Source organism: Filicampus tigris, chromosome 3 (genome assembly GCF_054856515.1).
Source record: "Filicampus tigris isolate MCC_2025a chromosome 3, RoL_Ftig_1.0, whole genome shotgun sequence".
Lineage (NCBI taxonomy): Eukaryota > Metazoa > Chordata > Actinopteri > Syngnathiformes > Syngnathidae > Filicampus > Filicampus tigris.
In genome coordinates, this window is record NC_141219.1 from 20,933,300 (window position 1) to 20,952,587 (window position 19,288).

The 19,288-nt window shown below is 40.4% G+C and overlaps 1 protein-coding gene across 2 annotated transcripts in view; it reads left to right on the forward strand.

The window, feature by feature from the left end:
• pde8a (phosphodiesterase 8A) overlaps positions 1-19,288 on the forward strand; it is a 71,747-nt gene that overhangs the window by 24,470 nt on the left and 27,989 nt on the right. For both annotated transcript variants that reach the window (XM_086025721.1, XM_086025722.1), the window contains exon 2: positions 13,746-13,802. In XM_086025721.1, coding sequence (XP_085881847.1) covers positions 13,746-13,802 — 57 coding nt within the window. The remainder of the gene's footprint in view (positions 1-13,745; positions 13,803-19,288) is intronic.

The window sequence follows — 19,288 nt, forward strand, 5'->3', positions numbered from 1 at the left end:
TTCAAAGCTTTTTCCACTGTTAATCTGACCTATAACATTTCCAACTCAATTGGAAAAAGAAGAAATAATATTTTCAAGAAAGGAAGTAAAAATAAAAAACGTACATGATGTGGTTGCGTAAGTGTGCACACCCTCTTATAACTGAGATGTAGCTGTGATCGGAATCACATTGAAATTTAAATGGTAAATGGAAGTCACACACCTTAACCACAACATTCAGATGTTCTAGTAGTCATTTCTTGACTTTTTTTTTTTTTTGGGGCGTTGGAGCAGACGCCTCAAGTTTTTGGGCTAAAACTGACTTGTATTTTGAGCTGTTTATAATTGCTACAACCTTGACTAAGGAAAAAAGGCCCAAAGCATGATGCTGCCACCACCATGCTTCACTTCTCTTGGTGATGAGCAGCATTCTGTTTGTGACAAACATTACCTTTTGGGAATTTTCCCAAAAAGTAAAAACCTTTGTGAAAATGTGTACAGTATATGGGTTAGTTAGGGTGACTGACAACAACAGAGAGAATGTGAGGGAAAGCCTACTAGAACATCTCAACTTGAGTTGGAGCTAATCAGTCATTTTGAAATGGTTGTTCAGAAGGTGTGCACAATTGCGAAACCACATTATCTGTGATCCACCCCCAATTTAGTTGTGAAGGTTACATTAGTGGTGAAAACGTTTTTGTAAAAATACTGTATATAGAGAAGTGTGAATTTTTTTACTTTTAAATTGCAGTTACTGTAAATAACATGCGTTTTCCAATAATGAATGAGTTTTTAGCTAATTGCAAAGGATAAAGTAAATTAAAATATTTCTCCTATTTGCTGTTTCTTGTCTCTATATTCAAATTCTTCTTAAATCATAGGGAAATTGTATATCGGGATGGGCCTAACTGATGAGTTATATGATTACTAAGAATACTGAAATGGATTAATGTCTTAAAAATGGAGTGAACTATTTGGCTACAACCAATAGTCTTAAGAGCGATTGGCGGTTAAAAAAAAATCAACATGACGTCAGACGTGGAAAGTTGAGCTACAAATTCCACCATGGATCAATTACTAAATCTTCCTAGTAGCATTATTCCGCTCAATTAAGCTCTGGCATTGAAACTGCTGTTTCCATATCTGGAAACTGTTTCCATGCCAGTGTTGTATTGTGAGAACATTCAGACCATTGAGAGACATTCTACATCTAATTTTTTTTTTGGTCCATTAATTGATAAATTTCCCTGTGATTGATTAAGGAAATTAGTCAAATGCCCATTTAATCGATATCTCAATACAGTACATGATGCGTTCAATGTTCTCTATGTTAATGTCTTTGTGCCCTATGAAGAGTGTCATTTGGAGAAGTGTGCAAGTGAGAGTTTTTCTTTAGTTTCCTCTTAGCGATGTTACATGATAAAGAATACTTTATAAAATGTGGTTAAAGGGTCTGGGGTCTGCCAAACAAGTTATTTCTTTATTTATCTGGTCTCTCTGTATTGCAGTTTTTCACCTACTGTACCTTGGGTGTTTTTTGTACATAACAAACCATTTTAATGTGCTTGTTGTTCTATTCTTCTGCATTCAAGCAGAGTTAGTAAGAGGGGTCGAGATAAAAAAAAAAAAAAAAACAAAGCAAAAAAACCAAGGATTTTCAAGGACTAACTGAGCCACAGTGGCCTAGTTTCTCTCAGCCAGGCCTGTGACTCACCTCAAGTCTTCGGCCTGGCTGCCTGGGGGTCGACGTGCGTACCATTGCTGCCATCAAACTGTATATGTCAAAAGCAACTTTGCACATTATGCAAATCTGCTAAGAGTAACTGTATGCTCATCTGCGAAATCAGAAGCGATATTTCTCAATCTGTAAAATCCAATCCATGCGGCATTTTCTAAAGAATGGAGTATGCCTATTGATGAGGTGGTTGGCCAGGGATTTACGTTGTCTCTCAGCTGGGCTGGGCTCCACGCCCCCCCCCCCCCCCCCCCCCCAGGATGCCAAACAAGATAAGAGGTAGAAAGTGAAAAGGTGGAGCATAGCCAATATAAGAGACAAGCACCTCTTTTACTGCTTGCAGACTGGATGCTTAGCTCTTAAGGACTTTAGTAAGATTCTGCTTGTCAAGTAAGGTGTGTATTGAAAGTGTTTTAATAATTTAATAACAAGTACCTTGTGTCCTGCTAACAAGCAGAAACAAATAAGGTGAAAAAATAGTGACTGCCTAAACAGTATTACCTATGCCAAAGAGGTTGGTTGTTGTCATCTGTGTGATTTGGTTCATTGATTTGATAAATAATCAGATCAGTTGAGTGGATGTACATACGTTTAACCACATGTATTTTATATTACTTTATGTTAGGAGTTCAACGACTAACGATTTGTTGTAGTCGAATGAAATGAAAGCATTTGTTAGTTTTTTTATCCCCGTGGTATCGAAAATGTTTTCGAGTATCGATATTGAGTTTGAAATTTGAGTATCGTGACAACCCTAGAAGATAGAGTTTCACTTTGCGTCAGTACCCCCCGGTTCCTCGGTTCCATGGTCCCGCAGGTATTATTGTTTTCAGACAAGTGGCATTCGGAATTGACCAAGCTAGAGAGGCTAACCTCTATTTTCATCCCCAAGACAGTGAAGACAGTGTCACCTTATTAGCCGGACATTTCACTGCTCCACAGGGTGTTATAGTCTGGCGAAGGCAACAGACGGCAAGTTAAAAGTCCTCTGTAAATTGGAAGACGAGAAGCCTGATTAGCGGTTCATCAAGTTCAAGCTTTAAATCTCAGTGAGAGTAGTCAAGTCAACTTGTTGAATATTCAACTAATAGGCTCAACTTTGTGCTGTTACTCTTCTGTATACGCACTACCCACAAAAAGTGCAGTATGTTTGCCTTTTGGGTGAAACTTCAGGATGAATCTGAAATGCATTGTCACCTTTACCTGTCAACTTAGAATAAAGTGACTCTAAACCTTTGAATCTACTTGTGCAACTGTTCAATGTTTACTACTTTTTGCACAACTTGTTTCATTCATTAACATTTTCAAGGATGCCCACCAGCCTTTCTGTGACTCATTCACTCTACAGTATAGCTCTGTTTTAACCTGCTAATAATGACATCACAACTGCTCCCAACGACCAATCACGGCTCAAATTCAGAAAACAGGTCAGCCGTGATTGGTCGTTGTGAGCAATGGGATGTCATTTTCAGTCGACAGAAGACAAAATGGCCTCCCCCGGAGATGGCTAAAAACGAGTGCATTTTGCTGCTTAATTTATATTCCACAAATGCAAAATTAATCAGAATGCCATGTTTCAACTAGTGGGCCTGCTGGGAACATATTCTTGAAAAAAATATGTTTGGGTTGACTTCCGCTTTAAATGAGTTATTTGTGTAAATGTGATTGACTTGGAATGTTTGGAAGGTATTGCATGGCCATTGTCATGGATGCTTTCAGTGCAAATGTAAGTAGCTGCACATGAAAGGGAATAATTCTGTTTGAGCCCACACACACACACACAGACAACACACACACACACACACACACACACACATCATGGGCTGTGTGCACTGCTATCTGAGCCGGTCAGCATGTGGCGAGGTTGATGTGTCGTACTGTGCCATTTCAGTTTTTGTGTCGTCTGCGCACGGTGTGAGCAAGCAGTCTGTCTTTCTGGTACATGGTGTACGCCCCACACCTGTGGCCAGGACTGTTCCCCTTAATTACACCTAATAAGGAACATTGATTCATCCATATTGGGTTCACACTTTTCATCATTCTTGACACGTTGCTGCGGTGTCTAAAGCAGTGCCGTTGTTTTGTCACTGTTACGGGCCATTGTCAGCCGTCTCCCCTTTAGCTCTGGGCCCTCGGCAATTGGTTGGGTTGGCTGCCCTGTTTCGGCGTCCCCGCTGGTCATACTATATGTGTAATGATTGCCATGCGCCAATGGGTGGGTGACAAAACGGACCAATGCGTGGTGCTGTCTTTAATGATGGGTGAGTAGACTGCCAATGAATACGTGGAGCAAGTGAGATGTCAGCCAATGACAGTGCAGAGTCTGATGGAAAGCTATTTCAGCGTTTATTTGATATACTTGCTATCTACTGTAGATTAACATCCTTATACTAGTACTCTCTTTGTCCTCACTGGTAAGACAATTCAGCCTGCTGGTAAAATGACATGGGTGCACTATAGTATACCAACTGTGTCTTACTAGATTTCCACGACTACCTTCTGATAGTGTGTAGCATTTTTGCACACTAGTTGGAAAGCTTTGGCATAGCAGTAAGACAACTACATGTTACTACTAGTGAGGCAAAATTGTGCACAAGTTGATATGAAGCACAAGATGTTTTAACTAGTAGAATTTTATGACCATTACTACTAGTAGCATGCAATTATCAACTAGTGCTGGCAGTTTTGCCTCCTTAGTAACATATAGCTGTCCTACAAGTATGCCAAAGTTGTCCTTCTAGTGATGACTTGCACTGGTACGTTGAATGAATGCCCAAACGGCTTTACAAAGGTTGTTTAAGAATTTATTTAATAACCATGATCTCGGCTAAGACAATTCAGTGCACTAATAGAACAACTAAGGTGCACTAGCAGAGCCTGTCCTATGTTGTTTTTCCCATGTTGTTTTTTCCACTATTAACTAATACAACTATATGACATTTCTGCACACTAGTACACTTTGGCGGACTTGTAGGGCAACTACATGTTACTAGTGAGGCAAAACTGTCAACTATCTACATGTGAAGTGCTAGATAACTATTATAATTGTATAATGTCTCCAGTAGTCCTCCTAGAGAGGACAAAGGGTGTAATATTAAATGGACCTTAAACTGGATGTTAAAGATATCAAATAAATGCCTAAATGGTTTTAAGGGAAGCATTTTATTATTATTATTATTATTATTATTATTATTATTATCAGAGGATAATCTGGCATGCTAGTAGAACAACAGTGTCTTACTAGTGTTGTTTTTTCCACTACTGCCTTCCACTTTTGTATGACATTTCCACACACCAGAAGGACAAGTACCGGTACATGGTACTGGTTAAGTAACACTACTTACAGGCACATTGGTGCTACTGGTAGAGTCCCGGAGGCTACTAGTGTGCGACACATGCCTACTATTTGGGGCTAGTGGCATAGTCGAATTTTGTGGTGGAGCAGCAACATAATGTTTTCCAGCACGAGCAGGGCAGGCATCCCAAGATTCCCTGCATCCTGGTCCCAGCTCTGGGTTGGAGGAAGCTGTTTACTCGTTCTATCTCTCACTGCTGACGTCGGCGCACCGAACAATGTCATCCAATTTCCTGTTTTTCACTTTAGTGGAAAGCGGCTCTCCCCGAATGTATGGTACAATGTGTATGTGTGTGTCGATGAGGACCAGACTAAGATGAGGAGGAGAGGGATGAGGAAGAGAAGAAAACATGAGGAGATCCATAGGGCCGGATGCAAAGGGAGCAGGATATAGGGTCAGAGGGAACTCTGCTATGTAAATACAGTCAGTGTATTCAGTGCGAAATAGTGGGAGACGGTCGTGAGGAAATTTTGATGGTGATTGGAGCTGCTTGGCAGCTCAGATGACTTCACTAATAGCAGTCTGCATTTGTGTATGCGTGTCTTACCGCGACTTGTGTTCCATTGATTTTAATTATTTTTTTATTTATTTATTTTTCTTTTGAATTTTTGAAATTTTTTGGGTTGGGGCTTTGTGTTGGAAGCCAAAATTAGAGTTAATGAGTGAGCGTCACATAAACTGCCGCTTGAGTAAAAATAAAAAATTCGCTCGCGAGGAGCATGGAGCCGAGGCAAAAACTGAAATAACTGTGGTGTTTGGCCAATCTGAGCTGCAGTCAGAGATTCTGTCATTCACTAGGCCACGCCTCTTAAAGGCACACAACAACACATGAACACTTTCTAAATCCATTTATTTCTTTTCATTATTTTTTAAATGTTTTTTAGGTTATAATATGTATAATTTACATTAAAAACAAAACAACAAAATAAAGGCAATATGCTTTTTTTGTGGTGGGGTGAAACAGATTAATGACATTTCAATTAATTTCAAACGGGAATTTTCAAGGCGAGGCCTTTCATACACAATGTAACTAAATATGCTTCACTAAAAGTACAAAGGTGCAACATTTAAAAGCATTTGCAAACAAAAGAGATAAAAACATTTAAAAGCAAACTAAAGAAAAAGTAGCTTTCTAAAATTGCAAAAAGAAGGTACAGTTGAAGCATTTGAATTCTACCCATGCTATGCAGATGAAGGTCAGTTCTTATCTTGTAAACCTACTGTTATACTGTCAGGTAGCATTTTATTCCTACAGCCTTGAATCGCCCAAAAGAATGAATTACTGTATCTAACTTTCTCGAGGGGCAGCCTGGTGTTCGAGTGCTTTGCATGTCTGCCTCACAGTTTATAAATTCTGGTCTGGAATCTGTGCTTCCGTGGGTTTTCACCAGGTACTCCACATTCCACAAACATGCGTGTTGGGTTCCTTGAAGACTCTAAATTATCCCGTAGTGTGAAAGGTTGTTTGTCTACATGTGCCCTGCCATTGGCTGGCAACCAGTCCAATGTGTACCCGCCTCTCAACCAGGCTAAAGCTCACATGCAACCCTAATGAGGACAAGTGCTACAGAAAATGAATGGATGGCACTTTTTTAACCTGGTTTGGTATACTGCTTTCGGACCAATGGTAGTGTACTGTGACATGTATATGATTTTGTTCTTCTTCGCCTCAGTACTAACTAAAGTATGGGCATTAAAAAAAGGACAATTTTGTTCAATGCATCTTCACCAGTCTAAACACAGCATTTTGATTCATGTGATTCATATATATTCATATATGATTCAGATGTCACGTGCTCCGTGTTACTCGTACAGTGTTGCATGGCACTAATCGGTAATCGCCATCTTTGGACTGTCTGCCCGCTGGCCTACATGCTTGCTCGCTAGCTCGCACACTTCCTGCGCCTTTTTTGTCTTTGCTCGAGTGCCAGTGTGATGTTTACGGGATACAAATATTTGGCTGATTCATTGCACAGTGCTGCACTGCACATAGCATTTGTGTACACTGCATTTGTGTGCAATGGGTGTGTGTGTCAGGGGGGGATTTGTTGGGGCACACAGCAGCTGCAGTTGTAATGGGCATGTCAGTGTGTGTTAGAGAGGCAGCTCTCATTGGATGGAGAAGGAGCACTTGCACTCTGCTAGGACTCAGCTAGATCGAGGCCCTGTGGCCAAACTCCTTACGTCAAAGCCTTAACCTCAGCTAATTCCCTAACAATCGACATCAGAGGGAAAAAACAGGAATTTGAGAGCCAGAGAGTGAGAGGGAGTTTGTCTCAGGGACAATTTATCCAGCGGCTGCATGTGCAGGAGAGAATGTTCTGTTTCACATCTCCAGGAAAAATGGATGACTGGTTGGAATCTTTAGTCACAGTTCACAAAGCTGATGGCCGAGTTATTTGTTCTGACACACATGGTCAACATCATTGAAATCAATTGTGACAACAGGGAAAGTACAGCCTCTATTCTGACCTCTATAAGCAAGTACAATGAAGTTGTCTTGGCTGCACAAGGGATTTGGACTGTTGAAATGTGTGGGAAAATAATTGGTGACGTGACTCACCATTTGTTGCGTTGAAATATTGCATTTCATAGATTTATAGAGGTGTTTGATTATTGTATTGTTGTTTATTATTGAAATTGAAGTTTTCAGTGCTGTGGAATTGTGCGTATAATTGTGTCTCTAACCTCCGCACTCCCAACTGAACCTCCTGCCACCGCCTTGACGCCCCAGGTAAAACTGACTAGAAACACCCCTGCAGAAGAGGCACAGTAGCTTACATATTTTGCACAAATGTCTATGAATGAATATTGAAAAAATAAGTCAAAATGACGTTTCTGATATCTGCAGCCTTGTTGTGCACGTCTTTCATGACCGTGGTGACCCAGTTTCGACTAAAAAAACAAAACGTATACAGTACTGACACCCACCCATCCACACACACACACACACACACATTTTTCCTGTTCATGATTTGATCATGCGGTCAGTGTCCTCATGTCTGCGAGCGATCAGATGATCACAGGGCATCACTTTAATCACACAGCATCATACTACTGCTACTACTTGGACGCCAACAAACGGCCCAGTGTCTGAATGACGTCAATGGTGCTGCACCGAGGCCTAATCAGCTTTGGTCACCCTTTGTTGTGTCAATGAGTCGGCAAAAGGCTTACAGTTTAGCAAGAAGTGATTTACGGCTGCCTGGCATGCTCTGAAATTCCTCCCTCTATTCTGCTCCACATGTGTAGATTGTTTACGGAGAAGAGGAATTCTAGTGGGATGGCTGTCCACAAGGGGCTTGGTTGCTATAGTTACTAACCCCTGAGCTGGGTTCCATTTAGCAGAAAGGAAGTGAAATTTGTTGCAGACAAAGATTGTGTTCTAATATGGTTCAGTGTATTCAATGAAATCTTGTAAATGTGAAGTTTTCGTTGGATTATTAAAAAGTGCATCTAGTTGTCTATCAACCGAACATCGTATAGTTTTTATTCTCGCCTTTTTCCCCCCCATATACTGTTATGTATTCCTTTTTTTCCAACATTTTTCAGCCCAACAGGTAATGATCATAATCGGGCATTTTACTAAAGTTTGCCGGTCCGTCATTCGTTATCCGTCAGCAGCCTGGGTACACGTCCATCATCCGTCAATCCGTCTTTTATTCAAACCGAACCAAACTGTAATCGTCTGTCGGTCAGTCCATATGTTATCTCAACGGCGCTTCCATTAGGAAACGTCCAAAGTCCGCCAGTTCGTCGATCGTCAATCCAGGGGAAAAAAAAAAAAAAAGTCCAACAGATGAAAAATCCATCCTTCCATTATCTGAACCGATTTGATGTGAAACGGAGTCCCCTATCTGCATCATACTGTGCCTGCTTTCTGCTCAAACAGCTTTACAATGACATACATTTGACATTTCATACAGCCTACACTTATTTGCCAATTGATTGAACTATTAAGTGGGAGCCTGCTACCGCTTTAACTCTTAAAAGTTTTATATTCAAGTTTTGCTTGCCTTAACCTGAATCCTGTGTCACATCATTTCCAAAGGTGCAATCTTGGTGAATTAAAATGCTTCTTCCCCTTCGACATTGTCATCTTTATTTTATACATTTTTAAGGGCAAAAAGTGTTTTATAAAATAAATTCTCTTTTTTTTTTTGCTGCTAATTATGAATTTCACCAAAATGTGTCTTAAGAGGTTTTGGCCCGATGCCAGCGATATCTGTATATTATGTATGTACGAATAAACGTATATGTATATTTATATGGTTGGTTCTCACTGACCCACTTTGAGAGTCAATATCTTTTCCCTTTATAATCAATCACCAGTTTTCACTGCTTAAAATGTGCATATATACTGTAGAGATACACTAAACAACCTTAGAAATTTGTGCTGTTGTGTGTGTGTGTGAATGCATTTTGAGCGGTGAAAAATAACCGCCGCGGCCACTTCTTCTTCGTGACATGCCAACACATCCAAACTGGCAGAATGTCAATGCAACTCAAAAATTGCTCTTTGCGCATTTCCTTTTGTGACCAATAGGTACCTTCTTCGATTTACCACTGTAATGTACTGTATACTTCCACTGGAACGACTTTAGTAAATTGAACTAGAAGTTAAATTGGTTCACCGTAAAATACGATGTTAAAATGTTTTATAAAAACTCTAGTTTATTCTACGATGGCCATGTAAGATACTTGTCAAGCATGGTGTCCAGCTATTTTGTTAACTTGTTAAAAATACAAGTACAATAGATCAATGGATTTTTGTTCATAGGTGCATGCACTATTTCTTCAGTGTATTGTTGCATGGTGGGCATTTTACAATTTTTTTCTGGTCCGTCTTTTGTCACCTGTCAGCGGCCTGGGTACCTGTCCGTCAGTCGTTAATCTGTCATTTTTCAAACCGAGCCGAATTGTAATCGTCAGTTTGTCAGTCAGTCCATCAGTTAAGTCTGTCAGTTAGTCTGTGAGAATTCCGTCCCATAATAAAAACGTCAGCAAAATATGTGTCTGTGTTGGCCTGATAGGTCGATTTGACGATTTTTCTCATGGATGAAAATCTGCTTCCGTCAGTACTTAGTCCGTCATTTACAAAACGTGTCCTGTCAATCGTCAGGGCTTCCATCAGTGACGATTGACGATCCGATCTGTCAGTCTGACGGAATGCGGACGTCCTTTTGAGAGTCGGTCCTGACCTACGATTGTCGGTAGAGGAGATTCGGGGCTAAAATCGGGCCGATTATCCTGGCCTGTGAACAGGCTTAAAATGAGGGATTTCTCTGATTGACATATTTGATTTAATTGTAAACCATATATTTACATCATTATTTAAAGGTTTGTGCAGCCTAAAATGAAGACCCCACGCAGCTCCGTATGTTGGGTACATGCGTCACTTCTCTCATCTACAAACGACACTATTGATTTATGATCGCGTTAATTGCAACCAGTGGAGAACAGGCTAGCTTGTCACGAAATAATTTGCACTCGTTAAACTTTTACTTGAAGTTACTTGTTTGGATGTGTCACAATTGCGAACCAGACAGTTCAGCTCTCAGCTGTCTCAACTCTTTGACGATGTCATTTTGGGTGGATGATTCCTTATATAAGGCAAGGCAGACTTATTTAAGGAATATCTTTTTGGCTTGCCTCTCCCTCCAAACAAGCTAAGAAGACAAACTCACCGCTCTGTCTCTGCCTCGTTCGCTGCTGTCCGCAGCGGAGGAGAGTGCCATGTCTGTGAGTGTGTGCGTCAGACTACATCAAGATGAGAAAGAAGAGAAGAAAAAAAAAAAAGTAACATTGTATAGTATAAAACTAAGCTACTGCTGTATTATTTGGCAATATATTTGCACATCTAGATTCTTTTGTAGCTTTGTGACCTTTAAATGTTCAGAAAATAATAAAAAAGGATCTTTTTTACCCAATACCGGATCAGCTGAAAATCACGTGATTGACGGTGATGTCCGATCACATGATCGGATCGGGACTTCCCTAGCTTTATATGGACAATTAACTGTATGTATAGATGTATATGTACCGTATGTCCATACAAAAAAGGCTTTGTTGGACTTCAAAAGAGGTGGGAGTAAGTCACATTTGTGCAAGTCACAAGAAAGTCCAGAGTTGCAACCTTCAAGTCTCAAGCAAGTCCATGTCATTGTGGCAACAAAATCAAGCAAGCAAGTCAAGTCGAGTCGGCACCGAATTTCAAGTCAAGTCATTACTTGGTTCAAACAAGTCATAAGTCACGTCGTAAAATCTTGCTCAGCAAAGCATATCTTGGAGTGATAATAAAATGTTTTTTTTCACTGATCCTACTACAAAAAGCACATTGTTTCTAAAAATGTAATGAACATTTACATCTCTAAAAATGAAATAAATGAAAAACAATTAACTTGATGAATCCATACTTAAATTACTTAGAGGAATGCATGTTATTTTTTCATGCTAAAGTTCATATGAGTGGCACACTGTTAATGTGGGGATAAATACTGAAATATGCTGAATGATGGTGTAAATGTGTACAATCATAAGATTTAAAAACTACATACTTTGTTTCAGGTGCCAGTCTGTTACTGAAATCTAATTAGTGTGTGTCAATGGTTGAAAGGCATTAACTTTGTGCACTTTGTAGGCAGAGCTGGGTACTTGACCTTTTTTTGCCGGTCAGTCCAATGTCCGTGACCTGGGTACCGTTCCGGCCTTGTCCTTATTCCTAAAAATTATCCCCCTCTCCGATGTGCGCAAATGAAGCATCCAGGTTTCAAATTTCCCGCGGTCAAACGCCAGCGCCCCTTCTTCTTCGTCTCATTCTTCTTCTTCTTCCTTTTCTTCTCCCCTCCGTGCACACTGAGCATGCGCAGTGCACAGCCTTCCCGCCAGGGCTTCCAATGCAAGTGTAACATACAGTAGTTGCCAATTGACATCTTTGACTAGTGCAGAGTAAAACACTGAGCAAGACATGTCATAGTTGAGCCTCAAAATGAGCTCATCTTCAATCAGTTCAGCAGAACATTTTCACATATTTGTCCACTTACACTTCATAAAAGAGAAAAATAATGTAAACAATTTTTTTTTTTACATTTATAGTTAGTGTAGTATATCGACTGCCTGTACAGTAAAAATCATGCATAGCTGTTTGAACTTGTAATGTAAATGCAAGGCTGTGTGTGTATTCTTTATCGATTATTCATCAATTTATTACTTTTATGTATTATTAATCTATTTAACGTACTTGTCAATAAATTGTACTTGTTTATACCACCCCAAAATTATTACCGGTATATGTTGTTTGTCCATACAATGCTGACATTCATTGCGCATTCCCATATTAACCTTAATCGGAGGGTTAAAAAAAAACAAATCATTCTGAATCTTTACATACCATATCTATCTCTGGCGTTGCCTGGTGGACCAAAAATTTGTCATGCTGCTTTGTTGACTTCCGCTATCTACTTTGGCAAGCGACATTAAATCGACAAATAAGATAAGCGGATTCTGTATCCTGAAATACACGAATGTGCTGTCACCTCATTGGTCACAGAGCAGGGGAGGGCCTAGGACCGTTACCGTAAAGTGTCATATAAAGGGATCTGTTGTTCATTAATTCCATTGACATTTTACAGATTATTTTTTACTCTGACGATATTACGGGACAAAGTGTGTCCCTTTACAACTCAATACGGGACGCGTACTGCGTACCTAAATACGGGATGATTCCGTTTTTCAAGGGGCGGTTGTCAACCCTACTCATCTTGGAGTTTCAAACGTTGCTTGTTGTCTTTTTCCCGGTTTCATCAAAACAATCATCCTTTAATCCAAAGATGTCTGCACATCTTTTTTCCTCTCCACAATTGACTGGTAGCAACATTGCAGGTGACGCCAGTGTCTATGTTTTGGTGAATAGAAGCTACTTTCGAAGTGCACAGCACTTCACCTCGTTATTAAATAGAGCGCTGGGGAACTTTTACATATGCGAATGGAAAAGTCACAGCCAAAAAGAAGGCTTCGGACAGTTTTCACTAACTGTTCCACCCCTAGTTATGTTACTTAGCTGCACTCTAATGTTCACAATCACATATTTTTTTTACTGGTCCCAAACCAGTGCTCGTATCGCTAGCTAGTAAACTAAGGTTGGTTTACCTCTCTGTGGGTTTTGTAATGACGAATGAAATTAAACATGGTTCATTCTTCGATCTGTGAGGTGCAAACCATGCGTTTTATCATCCTATTTCTGTCAATGTCATGGACAAAAAAAATAATAATAATAATCCATTCATTCAAATTTGTGATCCTAGGAGTTGGCCCGACACTGTTGGTGTTTATATCGCTACTTCACTCTAACAAGTGACGCTGTATGGGTTACCAGGGTGGCGTGAATGAACAAAACCCTTCTTTTTTTTCTTTCTTTCTTGCTTTCCTCCCTAAAAAGGCAAACAGTGTTAAAATGCAGATTTAAAACTTTAAACAAGATGACTTGTCAAGTCCCATACCAAGTCCCAAGTCAAGTCATTCCCATGTTTTTGGCAAGCAAGTCCTAAAATAGCCATTCGATTCCGGCTTGAGTCAAGTCATATGACTTGAGTCCCCCATGTCTGGACTTCAGCTGGCTTAAATGTGACTATAAGAAAGTTTTCTGTCTAATGATCCTGTTTTTCTTGTTCTTTCAGACCACATCAACAGAGGTGCAATTTGGACCAATGAAGTTATTTAAAGACCCACTTCAGGTATTGTAAAACCACACTCAATGTCTGAATGACACCTACTTCATGTGAGTGAGTGCGTTTTACTTTCTATGGATCAACTGAAGTGGCTTCATTTAACAAATGTTCATATGATATTGAAACTTTTGGCAAAATTGCAAAGCTATACAGTGGAACCTCAAGGAACCTCAACCTCACATCCATGGCCCCTCAGCCAAAGCATATTACCCACAATTCATTGCGGATTTGACCAAAACAGCGGGAAACTGACAACATTCCTGAACTTGTGCCGAAAAAATGTCTCTTCAAGTGTAAATATTACATAGTTTATCATTCGTACCTATTTTGTCCTAGTGTAGTCGCCATACTTGGCGATCTTCTGTGCATGCGCTGCATATCGTGCAAGTGCCGCAAACAGTCCAAACAATGGAGCCATAGCTCCCATCGACTGGAAGACCGAGCCCGAGTTTTACTTTATTAGTACTTCACTGACGTTTTAATATAATATTGAACAGCAAAATTGCCAAAACAACACCCTGCCGCCATGCTCGATGATGCGTGGGCATATGTTGATGACGTCACACGCACAGTCCCAATTCTGCAATTTTTGTTCACTACGTGTATACTTCGATGAGGACCGTACGCGCTTGTCGACTTTGAACCAATGGAACCAGTCGAGCGTGATATATGGTTAAGATACTGTATATGTTTGTAGATGACGATATCTGCGGCTTTGTCACAGAATAGAGGATGGTAATTACCGCTTGATTTTTTTTTTTTTTTAATTAAAAATATTGCTTCTCTTGCGCTGACACTGTATTTTTACATTTTTGATTGAAACAGTAAATAATAATAAACCCACGTCTGTGTGAAAGCCACATGTCTAAGCTCTCAAATTCTTTTGGACCAGCTCACCTGTTTTCTGAAGCTGAGCCATGAATGGTCATTATCTGAGCCCTGAGCATCTGTAATGTCATTTTCAGTCGACAGAAGTGACAAAATGGCCGCCCGCTGAGATGGCTAAAATCGGGTGCATTTTGCTGCTTAACTCATATTCCACAAGCACAATATCAATCAGAATGCCTTGTTTCAACTAGCGGCCGTGCATAGAATATATTCTTGAAAAAAATATGCTTGGATTGACTTCCCTTTAATGGGTTAATTACACCTCAGAACGATTTAAAGGTTACTGTTGGCTGTTTGCAGCCTGCACACATGCTTCTTCCAATCACATCACAATTCTCACAGCAGCCGCTTAGATTTCTGATTGATGTGGCAAAAAGACAAATTTCCCTGTCAAAAAATAAATAGAATTAGAAAACAGACACACAAAAGAAAAATATCTTACTAAGATTTTTATGCTATTTTGGAAGGAGACTCTTTTGTCAATAGAGGAGCAGTTGTTCTTCTCCCTTCCTCACTTAAAGCATAATAAGATGGAAGGATGGATAGATTGATAGATCGTAAAATGTAAATATAACATAATTTGGGGGCTGGAATGGGTTAATTTCCTGGTATTTCCATCCATCCATTATCGATACCGCTTATCCTCACAAGGGTCGCGGGCGTGCTGGAGCCTATCCCAGCTGCCTTCGGGCAGTAGGCGGGGGACACCCTGAATTGGTTGCCAGCCAATCGCAGGGCACACAGAGACAAACAAACATCCGCACTCACAATCACACCTAGGGGCAATTTAGAGAGTCCAATCAACTTAACATGCATCTTTTTGGAATGTGGGAGGAAACCGGAGTACCCGGAAAAAACCCACGCAGGCACGGGGAGAACATGCAAACGCCACACAGGGAGGCCAGAGCCGGGATCGAACCCACGACCTTTGAACTGTGAGGCGGACGTGCTAACCATTCGACCACCGTGCCGCCCTTCCTTGTATTTCAGTAGGAAAATTTACCTCGATTTACAGATGTTTCGTCTTGCGAACCGGGTCTCAGAACAGATTAAGTTTGTAACTTGAGGTACCACTGTATAACATGGTTCTTAGGTTAATTGAAGCCTCTAAATTGTCCGTAGTTGTCATTGTGAGTGTGAATAGTGGTTTGTCAATGTGTGCCTTGCGATTGGCTAGCGACCAGTTCATCTGGGATGGCTTGAGCTCACGCATGTCCCGAATGAGGACAAGTGGTGTACAAAATGAATGGTTGGTATTCAAATGTGCATTTTCCTTTGTTTGTATTTAGAACTGTGCTTAAAGTGTAGCAGGCTGACTGTTAATGGGTATATTGCGTGCGATACAGTTTTTGGTTGTCTAGGCAACAACACCAGATATTTATGACCAAGAGCATACTATAATGAACAATGCATGTAATGGAAAAAGTACACAGAGAATCGGTTCAACTTGAGAGACCAATGTTTTTTGTGTGTGTGTGTGTGGGGGGGTCACATTCCACAATGTACAACCACACTAGCATTCAGCTTGAGCAGTTTCACTGTAAATATGAGACAGACTACTTATTGATATTCATTTTGATTGGTTCTGCTCAAAGTTGCATAGGTGGAATGACATAAATATTTTGAATAAAGTAAAGCAAAATAAAAACAAATCAACGTAAATAAAAAAGGCTTGTTTATCTTATTTTCAATGCTGAACTGACTCCTTAAAAGTGAAATGCTATTTTACATTGTCACCTTTTGGAATATAACATAGTAGCTACTTGACATCTGCATCTCTTAAGTAGAAAGGCCATCAAGTTTGTCTCTAAAAGCAGCGAATCGCAATATTTTCTGTTATGTCCCCTCTTGTAAGAAGAAAACTATTTATCTATTTTTTTAATTATTTTGTGCCCCCCCCCCCCCAAATCTCCACTGTGACCATAAATTGTATCACGTGTCTATAAAATTTTTAAAAGCACACCTCTACAGAACATTGCATTGTTATTAACATTTACAGAAAACACAAAATAAATATAGATCAACTTAAAACCAAGAATAACTTTTTAAGAACAACTCTCTCCGCCTCTCTTTTCATCCCTGTTAAAATATTTTTCCATGGTGTCTCTTTTGGTTAGTCCACTGCATTTCTCTTACTCTGTGGTGAAAACTACTCCTTAACGCTAATACTCTCTGCGCACACTCTGACAATGAGAGCACCACTGCCACCTACTGCAGTGGATGTGCTTTTACACTTTATTTACGTTACTGTTGACAATGGTATCTCGAGTTGGGAGTTTTATGTGCTCCATGACCAAGATTTCGATTCAATTTCCTTGTTTAAGCAAATCCATTTTCCCCATTGAAGTCAATTGAAATGCCATTAATCTGATACAGTCCCGGGAAAAAAAAAATCTGGCGTCTTGTTTTAAGGCCCTGATAGACCAAACCGACGTCGGAGGTCGTGAAGCATCGTGGCGTCCGAATGCGGCGTCTGTTTGGTGTAATGGCCACCGTCGTAGTGTCGTAACCCGTCTGTAAGCGTCTTGGGGGCGTTTACGTATGTTGAATCTGCGTCGCCAGTTGTGTTATTTGGTCACTTTGATTGACTGTTAGCTAGCAAATCAGCGCTGGGATCACCAATGTGAAGTGACAAATGCGGAAAAACAGTGAGCATGCCTCCGCTGCCTTAATCCTCTTACAAGCACAAGAGCGAGGGTTGACAATGTAAGTATTTCACAATAACGTGTCAAGAACGTGATGGTTTACTTCGCGTGGGAGATCATCTTGAGTGAAGAATATAGCTGAATGAATCGTTTACGTTGTTATAATGATTTTTGAATGCAAAATAGTGACTACCGCCGCCGATGGTATGGAAGGGTATTACATCTTATGCATGTGCAGAAGGTTCTTTAATGGTCAGCGTCGCTGTCTGTTGTTGCGGTGTCTCTGGTCTACTGTTTACATCTGACATGTTCTTTTCCGATCTGGTGTTTGCATGTACCACTGCATTACTCAGAGCAGCCGTATGACACGTGCAGATCAAAACGTGTAAAAATGTAAACATCACGTGATTTATCAAGATGGAGCTCAGTTGTCTATTTAGCAGAGTACACTTACCAAGCAACAGCAGTTAACTAGTTAAAAGTAGTTCAAAACAAGCGCTCGTATTGCATACCAGCTCTGATTGGAAGCCGCCAGTTCCAAGTGCCTAAACGACGAAGTCGCTGCGCATTTTCGTTAAGACAGAGCAGGCGCAGTTGAAGCGTATGGATGGCATTTGATTGGATTGGCAAAAGTAATCTGTGAATCTGAAGTTGTTTATATGGAGCATTTTCATTCAGTTTGGCCATTCGGTTTCATTTTAATCGGTACGTAAGGCTATATGTAAGTGAGTTGTGGAGCTTTGAGTCAGACGTCGTGCTTTGAACCTCTCCTTTTTTTCCCACTCCACTCAAGCAGCGGCGGTTCTGATGCTCACGCTCAACACAAATTCTAGCTCACAGCCCAAAGCAAAAAAAATAATTCGGAGGGGTGTAGGTTAGTGCAGTTTGTGTGGAAAACACAAAATCTGAGGTGGACCAACATCCTTGGACGGAAGTTTGCGTTTTATGATTTAGTGCCATTTCAATGCAGGATTATGGAGATTAGAGTCAAAATCTATGATATTTCTGTACTATGAAACCAGTGTGACTTGATGGAAAGTAATGAATTACACATCCTGTAATTTCAAATGGGAGTGCACAGAATCGCGTTCACTGTTTGATGCGCTCCAGTAGGAAAACGGGGGAGAGATAACCCCTTCCTGTTTTTGTCAGTCCCAGCTGATCTCTGCTCCTCCTTCTCTTGTTGGACACACAATTTGGCTTGCACCTTCTTTTTCAGCATTTTCGTCATTCTTTTACTGCCTTGTACATTTCCTTTTGAGGTTTATTTTTGAATGCTTTCTGATGTTAGACGTGCCCTGTATTTGAGTTTTTGTCAATTATGACTTCATGATGTGTCCAATCCCAACACACATAAGGAAAAAAAAACAACCTTATCTCAGCATATGTTGCCTTGCTGCAGCTGGAATGTTGACGATGTTTCTACAAACATCCCAATGTGGAATTCTGTTGTAAATCTGCATGCATACTGCTTGTCAGTAGTGATGCGTTTACGAGCAAGACTCTTTCTGGTACGTGTAATGAAAAAGTTCTATTGCTAAATATGGTTTGCATTAGTAACACTCTTCTCAGGTTTAGAACGGCCTGCCTTTTGGCTTTGAGCCATGTTTTTTTACATCAGAGCTGAACCAATTGTCCCAATGAATCAAACTTGTCAAAACATCCAACTTTGCACAAACAAAAGTGGCTCTATTTTTCCTCAATAAAGTCTGGTCTTTTTTCCCTAACTGGAATTAACATGATTTAAAATTGCGGAACAAAACTGTTCCCTCTCTGCATTGAATCTGCTCCTGGCCAAGAATTGGGGGTGACGTCTGTTTGAGAGGGTGACTCATGAATCCACTCTTAGTGCTGCGCCGCTCTTGGAGGTGGGCCTAGATTGTTAGTCCAGTATTTACGCAACTAAGAGGGTCTATGGAAGTGTCCTGGCAGAGGCCAAGTGAGCTGTTAATGACTGGT